At 43.7% G+C, this 13,715-nt stretch overlaps 1 protein-coding gene across 1 annotated transcript in view; it reads right to left on the bottom strand.

Moving 5' to 3' along the window:
* The window catches only part of ST3GAL1 (ST3 beta-galactoside alpha-2,3-sialyltransferase 1), a 76,439-nt gene continuing 62,724 nt past the window's right edge, over nt 1–13,715 (bottom strand). Inside the window, exons 4-7 of the mRNA XM_064644339.1 lie at nt 9,324–9,503; nt 4,640–4,685; nt 2,378–2,497; nt 1–888 (exon numbers count right to left, since the gene is read on the bottom strand). Of these exons, the coding sequence (XP_064500409.1) occupies nt 715–888; nt 2,378–2,497; nt 4,640–4,685; nt 9,324–9,503 (520 nt within the window). The 3' untranslated portion in view covers nt 1–714. The remainder of the gene's footprint in view (nt 889–2,377; nt 2,498–4,639; nt 4,686–9,323; nt 9,504–13,715) is intronic.

Genomic DNA, 13,715 nt, shown 5'->3' with positions numbered 1-13,715 from the left:
TAAGTGGCTAAAAAGGCCATTTTTTTTTCTGGAGTTTTCAGTATTGTTTTCTCCATCATTATGGCTGTATAGGAAGCAATATTAAATACTACAAGATAAGAAATGTTTTGATTCATATTTTCTAGATACTATCAATGCAGAATGAGGCAATGGTTCAAATATTTACTACTCCAGGCAACTTCATCATGTTTTTCCTTAATACAGCATGGAAACAGAAGTAATAGAGAAAACAGAAGAAACAATTCAAAAGAAGATGAACAGCAGAAGTGAATTCATTTCTTTGAGGTAATCCTTACTATGATGTTCACAGCTGCCTTAATGGGTCTCAGGTCCCAAAAGTTGTTTTCACTCTTCTTCAAGGATCTACTGCCTTGCTCAAGGAAAGAATGGACACAGAGACAGCAGTTCCTGTGCCTAGGTTTCCTCTAATTGCAACAGGCAGATCTTTCATCAGGAATTCAAGAATCAAGCCGTAGAGCCTAAGCAGAGACTAATTTATTCCCACAACTGATTGATAGCTCCCGGCTGTTCGTGGATAGGAAATCATGTGCAGCGTGGAGGCCGGTCCTCGGCCCAGTTCCTTGCAGTCTGAGATGCTCCGATTCCACCGCAGGTCCACGCCTCCAAACCTGGCTGGCGTCCAGATCATCTTCACTGAGCTTTGTTCTGCTGCATGTTGGAAATTGCAGCCCCCACTCCTCCCCATGGCCAGGGTCATCTGCCCTTGAAAAATTTAATTTTTTCAATGGAGGCAAGAGTCAAAGTTATATTGAACTCAAAATCCCCGTCATGGACGCCTGTCTTCCGGAAAGCCCCACCTGAAGTGTTGTTTTCCCAGTAGTGATGCCAGTGTCCTTTGCTGTCTGCTCCAAAGCCGTACACACTCACCTAGGATGTAAGAAACAACTAGTGTTATGGACTAGAAAGCAATCGGTCTTCATCTGAAATGTTGAAGAAACTCTCTTAATTCTCAGTGTATTTATAGGCAGCAGCACCTGAGGACATCAGTGGTATGGCAAGTTCTTCTACTGCATGACATGATGCAACCACAGATTAATGGCCCAAGGCCTCCTCAAGGGATGTTACATCCTAAGCTATGCTGAGACACCACCATACCTGGATTCAAAGAGAAAAGGAAATTTCTATCCATTCATTCTTGTTTAGCCATATGAAAAACACATTTCTACCCCTTAAGCATGATGTTTGACCTCAAGACATCAGTGGCTTGGGATGGGAATGTCGTTTTTAGCTGATAAAGGCCACAAAGAGTGAAAAAATTTTGGTTTGGTCCTAGTCTTCCAAGTAATTACCCATGTTGACCCCACTTACACGTGTAATTATATGATACTTGCAGTTACTTCAGAGACAGATGGATATTATGTTCCTTGTTTGTATACACCTACAACCTTTCCTCTCCCAGAGGCTTGTTCATCAATGGCTATGCTTGTCTCCTCTGGTGGTAAAAGTCCAAACATCACAGTTAATTTATTTAAACTAAAAGTGATGATATGGCTGGGCTTGAATTGGTCATAACCACAAAACAAACTCCCTAAACCACCCACACATGGGCCCACCCAAATATGAGCTGGTTTTAAGTCATTTTTGCTAACGTCAGAGCCCTGTTCACTGCCTGCTCACCAGAAAACAGGCTCCACCCAAGCCACCCATACTTTCTCCTGGGTACCGTTTCTTCCAGCATTTTTAGTATTTCCACCACCTTTCCAAGAAGCAACACAGTCCTGGGTGACCAAAACTCTTTCATCAGCAGATCAGTATCCAGGACAGAGATTTTGCCCGCATAGTGATTTTTATCCCCCATACTGACAAGCCCATGCTTGTGGGATTTTGCAGAGCTGACCTGGCCTTACTCTAACTAGCTGAGTCTTCAGTCACCTAGGAGCACGTTACCTCAGTCAAACTAGGGAATTTCCTCAAGGAACTGCTGAAGCAGAGGCATTTTCTATAACCTACTGTATAAACCCACAAACTTGAGTTTAAAAATAGACCAGGGCAACAGCAATGGCTCTTAGTCCTTTAAGAGCTGGACAAAATATAATTCTTCATTAGCAAGATGGGCACAGACACCCTCCATGTTTAGATGTCTTTTGATACCAAGTGGAATCTCTGTTTATGTTTAATTATATTCTCCTGGAATGCATCTTAAACTCTACCACTTGCTGACATTAAAAAATCCATCAGTCAGTTGAGTGTGTCTGCATGTTACTGAGGAGTTTGTATATGTTTGAATAAGTAAATGGCAGAGAAGGTGGAGAGGGGAAAACAAAGGCTGAGTCAGTGCCCAGGGGTTGTTCCTGGCTCTTCAATGTGAAATGTCCTGATTTTCTATCCACATATCCAAAACACAGTCAGACTTTACCTCATCGCATACATGGAGAGCAAACATCAAAGACAGAAGGCCTGTGGAGGGATATCTCCCATGATGCTCAAGCCAGTTTTCATAGATGTATTTCATAAAAGCTGGATTGTAAACCAGGATCTAGGCAAAATTGCAGTGAAAGACTCGTTAGTAAAATACCCTAGGGAAATTAGAGTTAGGGAAAAAACAATGATTGCACATTATTCCTTAGGGTCACTGGGATAAGGGATTGGGTAAGAAAGAATAATAGTTATTCCTTGAGGGTAGGTGAAAGGGAAAAAGTAAGATCCATATAAAGTGCATTCAGAAACACTTCTCATGTGCAATTACATATGAATAGTCCTTCTTTGGTCTTGATATCCCACCTGCTTACACTAACGTAAATCCTGGTGATTCCTACTGAAAGCAACAGGTATCAAATGGCACAAGGAAGATGGAGATTAGACATCAGGCATTCAACTCTCCCTGAGCTCCGGGAGGTTGGAGTTCTGAGCAAGGCAAGCATGAGATGCCGTGACACTTTTCATAGAATAACAGATTAATTTAGGTTGGAAAAGACTCTGAAGATCATCATGTTTAACTGTAATTTGAGTTTTCTGCACAATATGCCAACCACGTCTTGGTATCTCTATAGGTACAGATATCAGGAAACCAAGGATCAGGTGTAAACTATAAGGAAGCCTGTCAGGTAGTGTCAGCTGCTTTCCCCCTGTTTCTCAAACATGCAATTTTTCTATGCTTTATACTTTTTCTTATGAGACATAAAATGCACTTGATTATCTCCTGGGAAATTGTGAGTTATCTCACAGAGATGGAACACTTAAGATCAGACATGAGCATACAGTAAATCCAAGGAATGGTGGTATTCCTTGGTTTCAACGCCCTCCCCTGAATGAGGCAAATAGAGGGTTATCCCTCCCTCCATGCTGTGTCTTTAATTAGAGTGACAGCATTTCAGTGCTATCTGTTTAGCTGCAGGGCTTTTCCTTTCACAAAGTCAGAAGTTAATTGCTGATATTGCATCCGTGTGTAATAGCCTCTCGCAGGGTGTTTTGCATTGCACAGTGTGGGAAGAGATACAAGCTTCTCGTCTCCCCATTTGGGAAGCTGCTGTGTATCACTAGCTGCACCCTGGGCTGCTGCTACTCAACAACTCACCCTAGTGCATCTAACAGGGGTTTTGCAGAGGTTATCATGTTCATCACAACAGTTGGGATGAGCTAAGGGATTATTTAATGCACCCTAGAAGTCCATGGTTTGAAGCATAGGGATATAAACTTGTTCTAGTTCAAGGTCTCATCTGAAGCCTTTGGCAAAACCTGGTTTCTTGAATGAAGGGTGTGTGCTTTAATCTGTAATTTTAATGCTCTGGAGCTAATGTCATATTTTATGAGCCCTTGAGACATTAGACTCCTTTTGAAAATCAGCCTGTCCAAAGGCTGAGAGAGTGAGATTTTTATTTTGCTGGAAGCTCTATGGAAGATGTTTTTCCTCTCCCTACACAGCCTGCCTTGTTTATGTCCTCAAACCAGGCAGCTACAACAACAGAAGTCTTTGCAGGGTGGCTTAGGGTCCAACATGGGAATTAGCATCCTGCCTCATGGGAAATGCTACCTCCAGCCTGTCCCTGTACAAAGTGGGGAATACTCCCTGGTCTGTGCTGTCCTTCAAAACATGCTCCAAACTTGTTTAGTTGGTAAAGGTAGTTATTACAGCTTAGCTGTGGGCTAAGAGCCTACAATCAGGAATTTTCCATTGACTTAGAAACTCATCGTTTTATTTGTTCAGAGTTCACTTAGCTCCTTATTACAAGGAGCAGACCTGGGAATGAGAAACATCCTTGGTGTTCAAATAGTAATATGATTTAGAAAAAAACCCTCCAAAATCTCTCCACAGTGCCATTACATCCAAATGACTGCAATGAGTGGCAACAGAGCAACTGCTGTGGAGGACAACAATGCACTTTTAATGTCCCTGAGCAGCACCAGAGGAAGTGATGCAACCTTCAGAACAGTGTTTGTACAATGGAATCATCACAAGAGCAATTTCTTTCTAACCTCAGTTATTTAGTGGTTGTTCTATGACCTAAATGGCACACAGGAGCTAAACCTTTAGCTTAGCTGAGCCTTGTAAAGTGTCTGTATTTTGGCTGCAACTTTTTATGAATGTCAAGGGCTTGCTTAGATTCTTTCAGTCTCCGAAAGAGGTAAATGACCTACAAGTGAATTAGCAGAATGTAATGCCCAAACCAGCATCGCTCACCTTTTCTTTTTTGACTTTGATCTTCCGTGGAACTGGAACATATGTGCTGTTAAAAGAAAAACAAAAACAGCAGTAAGATAAATAAAAGCCCAACTTATTAGTATTTTCAAGTAATTCCAAATAAAGAATATTCTTTATGCACAATAATAAATTCAAATTAATTGAAAGTAGTAAATTCAAGAAGTTGTTGTAAAATGAGGCTGCAGTTAAGTAACACAGCATGAAAAGAATTGAGCTGTCACTGAAGCAAGTTTATAGGAAACCATTTTGTTCTTAAATTTTCAAACTAATTATTGAAAGTAGGACAACGAAGATTTAGTTAAGAATATACCGTAGAGCCAATACTATGTGGAGCTCAAGACTTCTAATTCTTGAATTGTGACTGTTGTAGTCTTTGCACTTTGAGGATGGGAAGGACTTTCCATTTAATTTCATGGCAGAAAAACCTTTTTCCACCAGGGGGAGACCTTTCCCCTCCTAATATTTGGAGGTACCTCACGGTTGAGTCGGTGGCAGCAGAGCTCATCATTTCTGTGGTTATGTGCAACTCGGCACTCCCAGTACACAGCCCCTCACCAGCAATCTACTCCCCTCCTCCCCAGGGTGATGCTGAAGGCTTCCTGCGGTTCCCAGCATAAAAATTCCAAGTTATGCCTTATGACTGGATTGAAATCACAGGTCATGACTTGAAAACAAAAAAAACTTTTAGTCCCCATATCTCATGCACAGTGTGTGCTGGCATTGCACAGTTCATCACGAGTGCTGTAAAAAAAAAATCTCCCTGAGTTTGTTTCAAGTAAAAAAATTCTGGTGAACTGGCCTCATAATTGAAGTATATCCCAAAATATACTCTGCATACTTTTTAGATGTGTTGTGGTAAGTCACCAAAGCCATTAGTTTAATGTAAATGTTTTCACTTGGCTTTTAGTAACTACAAGTCTCCTGTCATTAATGTTTTATTTTCTTTGAACCGTGGAACATAAACACTTTGAAACCTTAGTCTAAATCTTCCCAAGCCAGTGGTGACCTGTCAATGTTCTTGTCTCCTTAGGTACTTCTGGGCATCCCTGACCTGCGATTCCTGCTCTAGGCTGGATGCACTGAGAAAGATAATGGGTGGTTCCTGCCCTCCTGAGAGGTGACACAAGATGCTAATGGGGAAAGGGACACTGATGCAGACTTCTTGATCTGCTCTTAGAAAAATATGCCCTTGAAGCTGCTTCCCGTGCCTGACCTTGGTTAGCAAATCAGCAGACATAGCCTTGGTGATCCCATGTCCTTTTTGTGGTTATGAAGACAAAAAGGGCTTCTTTCAGAAGAAATACCCAAGTTCTGTTGTCACTTGGCTGCAGAATTTCATAAAATTGCACAGAAAATATCGGTACACTGATAAACACCAAATGAAGACCTATGCTCTTATGATTATGTAAAACCTGGGCTGCAGGGCTGCCAGGGACTGAGTGACCCAGTAAGTACCACACAGGAGTGAGAGAGAGTCTCCTGTGATGAAGGTGGCTACGGATGGTATAACACCTTCTAGGAGCCACTTTGAAGGGCTCTAGTGAAGCCTGCCATTGTACCTGGACACTTTGCACAAGACATTTACTGAACCCTTGAAGCAAGAGGAAGATGTGCAACATTTCAAGGAATACAAACATAGTCCTTGCCAAACCAAGTGGAGCTTTTTTTGCACTATGCAGATTCCTAGAAGACGCAGAAGGCAAGTTAAGGCAACTAGGCTAAATATATGGCTGATGAAGGCCTGAAGGTTTCCTATCCCTGAAAAGACTTTTCTTAGTCTTTTCTTTGTCTTAGAGAGACACTTTAAGATGGGACATATATCAGTCAAATGGGATATGGCTCAGAAAATCATTCAGCTATCAATTCAAGGTAATATTAAGACAATCTGCGGTTAAGATTTTGGTTTGAACCATAAAAACTCTTGGTATATTACTGGGAGCAGAATATGCTTAATTCACAAGTTTTGAGTTTTAGGAAATTATTCTTTCATTTGAATGGGATACAGAAAATTAAACCCTGTGTAAAAGTCTAACCAATACAGGATGTTTATCTTTTTTGACTGTGAGTGTACTTAGATTCTTATTAGCCTAAACTTAGTTGACACTATGCAGCCTGTGCACAAGGCACAATGACCAAGCAGGTCAGGGAAGGGAGGTAAGTACTTCTTTTCTTCTGAATTGCCAATTTTCAGATGTGTTTTATTTTTATTTCATGCCTTCTCCCCTTTAAAAACGTACACTAAACATTTTCCTTATACACAGTGTTTGACATGGTGTGTTTAATGTGTCCTCATAGGTTAATTCTGCTAGCCTAAAATTATGTTACATATATTGCTATGATTTGTGTGCTTATGATTCCCTGCTTTTATTATTCTAGAATTATACCATCTTATTAATTATGCAATTTCCCTGCTTTGAGTATGGAAAAAATAATAAAATACTGGTATTTCTTCTGTGTGGTTAAATACTCACACACTAATTTATACCAGGTGCTTAACAAGCCCATGTATACAGTCTACTTATAAATATATAATATATCCTGTGATTTATTAAGCAAAAATGTTTTCCCTTTCATGTGCTGTGACTGCATTATAGTCAACCAGTTATATCTTCCTAATAGGCTAAGGGCTCACTCGACTTGCAGTGCAGACCTCAGAGCTCAGGAAGTGCCTAGAGCTTTCTCCTGGGGCAAGGATAGGCAGTAGATCTGCTTGCAAAAGGCGTGCCCAGGTGAATTATAGAACCATAGAATCATAAAATCATTTAAGTTGGAAGGACCCATAAGATCATTGAGTCAGAAGTTAACTCAGCACTCCCAAGTCATCACTAAACCATATCCCCAAGTGCCACACCTACATGTCTTTTAAATCTCTCCAGGGATGGTGGCTCCACTACTCCCCTGGACATCCTGTTCCAATGCTAGACAGCCCTGTTGGTGAAGAAATTGTTCCTAATGTCTAATTGAAAACTCCTCTGGTACAGCTTGAGGCCGTGTCCTCTGGTGTTATCGCTTGCTACGTGGGAGAAGAGACTGACCCCCATCTCACCACAAACCTCTTTTCAGGTACTTTCAGAAAGCAATAAGGTCTCCCCTGACTCTCTCTTACCCCAAACTAAACAACCCCTGCTATCCCAGTTGCTCCTGATCAGACTTGTGCTCCAGACCATTCACCAGCTCCATTGCCCTTCTCTGGACAGGCTCCAGCACCTCAGTGTCTTTCTTGTAGTGACTGTCCAGTTTTCTAAGTAGGCTGATTTTTCCAGGTTACAAGGGTATCCTGAGGGTGGATTTTTTTCAAGACAACTTACCACTATATAGATTAAATGCTGGTGGTGAAAAGGGTAAAAGGAAACTAACCCAGATTTGTTACAAGTTAATAAAATCTTAATAAGAAGTGAAAATAATCTAAAATGCAAATGCAAAGAGAGAAAAGAAAAAAAAAAGAAGATATAAACTTCATTTTTTGTTCCATCAAAAAGCTTTCTGTAAAATTGCGAAGTGGGTCTTATGCCCAGTCAACATGCCCAGGACATATTTTTCCAAGCTGTAAATGTTCTGAGACTTTGAAATTGGGAAAAAAGTTGAAATGTCTTGAAATACTTCTCTCTGGAATCAAGTAATCTGATCTGCTCTTTTTGTCTGTGTGTTGCAGGGTGCCACCAAGTAATCCCACGAGGCTGTTGTTTTACATCCAGCAGATAACTTCACACACAGTACAAATGTCACATACTTCATTCTCTGGATTAGGAAAAGCCAGCTTATGGGAAGAGAGAGAATCTGGTAGTAGGCGTCCAGCAGAAACATGCATTTTGATTGCATTTCTAATTCTGGTGCTGCCATATTAAGCAGGACAACCTTTACTTCTGACAGCACTCATAAAGAAGTACTGGAGAATAAATTCCAGTGTGGCACATTATTGACAAGAAGAACACTTGAATTTAAGGCTAAGACATGCAGGTGACACACAGAACGTTGTCTCCTCTGCACAGTTCTCAATCACATTCCACCAGGAAAGACAGACCAAACCCCTGACCAACCTGTCCAGGGGAGAATGTTGTGGATGGGGCATGAAGCGCTGAGGTCTGCATCTGCTCTCACTGCTCAGGTGAGCAACCTGCACACACCTCTCCCTCCTTATCCTCTTCTACAAGTGGAATATTGTATGTTGGAGGACCACTTGGCCACCCAAGTGTCTTGGGTGGGATAATGTAGGTGTCTAGGACCACCACTAAATGAATAACCCACCAAACACTCGATTCTGCAGATAGCTTTCTGATGGGTACATGCTGACTGCACTCACTGTACTCCCAAGGGACCAGAGACAAGGAAAGATGAACAGAAACCCAAAATGAGGCACTGAATCCCAAAGCTCAGGAGGCTTCTGCTCAAACTGGCTATCTTCAGTAGCAAAAACTCCCCTTCTCATATCTCTGAGAACAGTGTGGGGTTGTGAAGAAATGGGTCTGGATCTTTGCCTCAATGACTGCACCATAACATTAAGCTTTTCCTAGAAAGTAAGTGTTCAGGGCTGAACTCTGATTTGAGAGGGCTGTAAAGCACCCCTAGGCCTTATCAGAAGCAGGGATTTGTCCCATGTAAGCTATGATCTCCTACAGCAACATGAAGCATGGAGCTCCCACCCTCTGTGCCTGCCCCTACTCACAAGTTGATGGTGCCTGTGGTGAGAGCGGTGACAACCCAGCGCAGGTCCAGGGTTTTGAAGGGGATCAGGATCATGCTCACATTTGCTGCCAGCTCTTTGTAGCTCTCAGGATAAACAAAGTGGTGAGTGGTCTTGCTCCCAACATCTGATTCGTAGCCAGCAGTGGGGGCACGGTTCATTCTGCACCCAAAAAGTAAAAAGTGAGAAAGTGAAGAAACAGAAGAGGAATTAGGTAGGTACAAACACATGTGAAAATCATTTGCTTGAGAGGCAGGAACATGCTCCTATGGCTCTTCACACAGCCTTGACTGGGTGCTGGGGTCCTCAAGCAAGCTGGAATCATCATCACCCATATGGATAAACAGTAAATGAAAGCTCAGCTTTGGTGTGGAATTTCTTGATTGAATAGGAGTGTCTATCAAGAAGGTATATCTCTGAGCATACTCCTGATTTCCCTTTACAGTCAGAAGAGAGCTGATTAAAAGAGTGGTGAGTCCAGGAGGACATTTCTCATTTTATCCTAAAGCTGCATCCTCCAGTTGGTGAGAAAAACGTTGCCCTGAAGTACATCAGCTTGACACTTCTTGCAGTTTCTTCCTCCCCACCTCTACAGGTGTATTTGAATGTCTAGGATCGAGGTAATAAACTATGTTATGTGTGATGAGGAGCATCCAGTATTCCTTATGGTTGTCCCATGAAAAGACATCAAACCCACAGTGACAAATACAGGACCTGCTGCTGACCCTTCATGTACTCAAACCTTACTTTGTAGTGTTTCCTCCAACACTGATACATCCACTCAGGGTGACTGAGGGAGCTGGCAGAAGAGCTTGCCAAACCGCTCTCCATCATCTTCCAACAGTCCTGGCTCTCTGGGAAGGTCCCAGATGATTGGAGGTTGGCGAATGTCACCCCAATCCACAAAAAAGGCTGCAAGCAGGACCCTGGCAACTACAGGCCTGTCAGCCTGACCTCGGTGCCTGGCAGGGTTATGGAGCAGATCATCCTGAGTGCAATCACACAGCACCTTCAGGATGGACAAGGGATTAGACCCAGCCAGCATGGGTTTAGGAGGGGCAGGTCCTGTCTGACCAACCTGATCTCTTTTTACGATCAGGTGACCCACCTGGTGGATGAGGGGAAGGCTGTGGATGTGGTCTATCTAGACTTCAGCAAGGCCTTTGACACTGTCTCCCATAATATACTCCTGGAAAAGCTGGTAGCCCATGGCTTGGACAAGTGTATCCTCTCCTGGATTAGGAGCTGGCTGGAGGGTCGGGCCCAGAGAGTGCTGGTGAATGGAGCTGCATCCAGCTGGCGGCCGGTCACTGGTGGTGTTCCCCAGGGGTCTGTGTTGGGTCCAGTCCTGTTTAACATCTTTATAGATGATTTAGATGGGGGCGATTGAGTCCATCATCAGCAAATTTGCTGATGACACCAAATTGGGAGGGAGTGTCGACCTGCTGGAAGGCAGGAGGGCTCTGCAGAGGGATCTGGATAGACTGGAGAGATGGGCTGATTCCAATGGGATGAAGTTCAATAAAGCCAAGTGCCGGGTCCTGCACTTTGGCAACAACAACCCCATGCAGCGCTACAGGCTGGGCACAGAGTGGCTGGAGAGCAGCCAGGCAGAAAGGGACCTGGGGGTACTAATTGACAGGAAGCTCAACATGAGCCAACAGTGTGCCCAGGTGGCCAAGAAGGCCAATGGGATCTTGTCCTGTATCAAAAATAGCGTGGCCAGCAGGAGCAGGGAAGTGATCCTTCCCCTGTACTCTGCGTTGGTGAGGCCACACCTTGAGTATTGTGTTCAGTTCTGGGCCCCTCAGTTCAGAAAGGATATTGAGGTGCTGGAGCGGGTCCAGACAAGAGCAACACAGCTGGTGAAGGGACTGGAGCATAAGTCCTATGGGGAGAGGCTGAGGGAGCTGGGGTTGTTTAGCCTGGAGAAGAGGAGGCTCAGAGGTGACCTCATCACCGTCTATAACTACCTGAAGGGAAGTTCTAGCCAGGTGGGGGTTGGTCTCTTCTCTCAGGCACTCAGCAATAGGACAAGGGGGCACGGGCTTAAGCTGCGCCAGGGGAAATTCAAGTTGGATATCAGGAGAAAATTCTTTACAGAGAGAGTAATTAGGCACTGGAATGGGCTGCCCAGAGAGGTGGTGGATTCACCATCCCTGGAGATTTTTAAACACAGATTGGACGTGGCACTGAGTGCCATGATCTAGTAAATGGACTGGATTTGGACCAAGGGTTGGACTCGATGATCTCGGAGGTCTTTTCCAACCCAATCGATTCTATGATTCTATGATTCTATGACTGTGCACACATGTGAACTGCTTTAGGCAACCCTGGGGTCAGTGCACGGAGATCTGCCCAGGGCCACCAGGGCTCAGTCAAGACATGTTGGCCAAACAGGGCTACCCCACCTTGTGTCGTGTGTATCAGGAAACAGAGAGGGAGTTTTGAACTTAGGGGATTTTGGAACTGCAGAAATGCCTTTATGCTTGTGTTCACTTCTGAAAGCAAATCTGGGAACACATCAGCAATTCTTTCCCCTGATGCTTTAGCCCCTTGGTGGTAGATTTGCATATTTCTGTGGTGCACCAAAGTGCACATCAAAGATCCCCAAAGCAACTTGCACAAATCCATGGTGCTGTGAAACACCATGGAGAAACCCTTCAGCTGTCTCTGAGCACAATGGGGTTTTTCTGCAGTGACATTAGCTCACTCCTGGTAGAAGCACAAGGAGGACAAGGAAGGATGTAGCTGATGAGGTGATGAGGAGCATCGTACGTTGCCAGATAATATGCTGCCCTGGATGCTGCTAACAGGGGAGGCAAAATCTGCTTATCAAGTCTATGCCAGGCTGTGTTATTGCAGTGCTCTCCCAGGTGAATTACTTAAGTTTCTTCTAACTCCCTATGAGGGAGTTATTAGCGTAGGCAGAATAGCCTGCCAGCCTACGTGGATTTCTTATTGAGTTCTCTGTTATTGGTTTCCCTGCCAGCGACCCTTATCACTGTAAAAATACCAGTAAAGCTTGAGTCTTTCTATGTTTTATCTTGAGATTAGTCAGTTGAAGGTATAAAATATGGAGGTTTGTTTCTATCAAGATGAAGACAATGGAGACATCTTAGTTATCTTGCAACCTTGCAACCTGCCCTCAGATCTATGTACCTTTCCTACCATCCGTGGTGGGGCTGTCTGTGCCACATGGCAGAAGGCAGTGTTCACACCCAGTCTCAGCAGGAAGGACTGAGCAGGAATTTCCTTTCTGTCATGAAAGTAGATAGTTATGCAAATAAAAGTGGTCTGGAACACGCTGTAAGGAAAGGTGTCCCCTCAGACTCTCTGGCTCTTCCTTACACTCATCTGTATTGCCAGAGCACGTGGAAGTGAGTATCAGGTCACCAGAGATTTTGTGTTTGACGCACAGAGGCATCACCTTCTCTGCACAAATTCCGATGGTGAATCCTAAAACCTTGCGCAATCCTTTCAGATCTGGCTTAAGATTGCTGAAATATAAATCCGAGACTGGAAGGTTCAATTTCAAGTCAGAGAGTTCTGCCCTTGCCAGGGATGCATGGCTGTGGGATGGGCAAGGCCTCAGAGCAGAAACATGCACCTGAGTGTGTTACTCTTTAGTTATCACTTTAAGTCAAGCAAAGCCTTTTCTGTATCAATCTGGAAACATAGGCCAGGCAATATAAGAAAGTCCACGCAGGAATGAGACGGTCTTCATAGGGATGGACACAGAGTTTGGCATAAATGCACCACAGCTTCCCACATTTGCAGCTGCCCCACATTTGAAACCTGTAGGACTAGTGTTGAGGGCTCTCCCTTTCCCTTTGTGGATCTCAAGACCAGGCTGGCTGCCTCTGCCTTTGGGGAGGTACTTTTGGCAGGGAGCAAGATACACAACTGAAAGAAGCAACTCCTGAAGTGATTTGTTGTGAACATTTAGATGTCATCTGAAGACTCTATGGCATGTCTGAGTCACATTGGAAGCCAAGATGGCTTAACAGTTCAAATAGTGCTTATCTTTTGTTGATTTACTCTTGGTTTCAGTGCACAGCTTCCTACTGAGTGTTTTGTTGTTTCTGAGAGTATAATCCCACTTGTGGTATTTTCAATCCCTCCCTTCCTGCCCTTTATTTCTCCCCAAATTGTACTGTACTGTTAGGTGTGGTGTGAAAGGCAGATGATATGTTGGAGATTAACTTAATCAGTCCAGGAATCTTGGCTGTCATCTGGATGATTAGCTCTGCTTACCTAGTTCCCCCTTGCATCTCAGTGGGACAAAGTAGCCAACTTCATTGCCTCAAAAGGGAAAGGAGATGTGATCCTTTAAAAAGTACCTGCAGCCAAACAGCTGCCTCCTGTCCACTG

Source organism: Pseudopipra pipra, chromosome 1 (assembly GCF_036250125.1).
Source record: "Pseudopipra pipra isolate bDixPip1 chromosome 1, bDixPip1.hap1, whole genome shotgun sequence".
In the NCBI taxonomy this organism is placed as follows: Eukaryota; Metazoa; Chordata; class Aves; order Passeriformes; family Pipridae; genus Pseudopipra; species Pseudopipra pipra.
The sequence above is the reverse complement of the archived record's forward strand: the minus strand, read 5'-3'. Positions and strand labels throughout refer to the sequence as shown.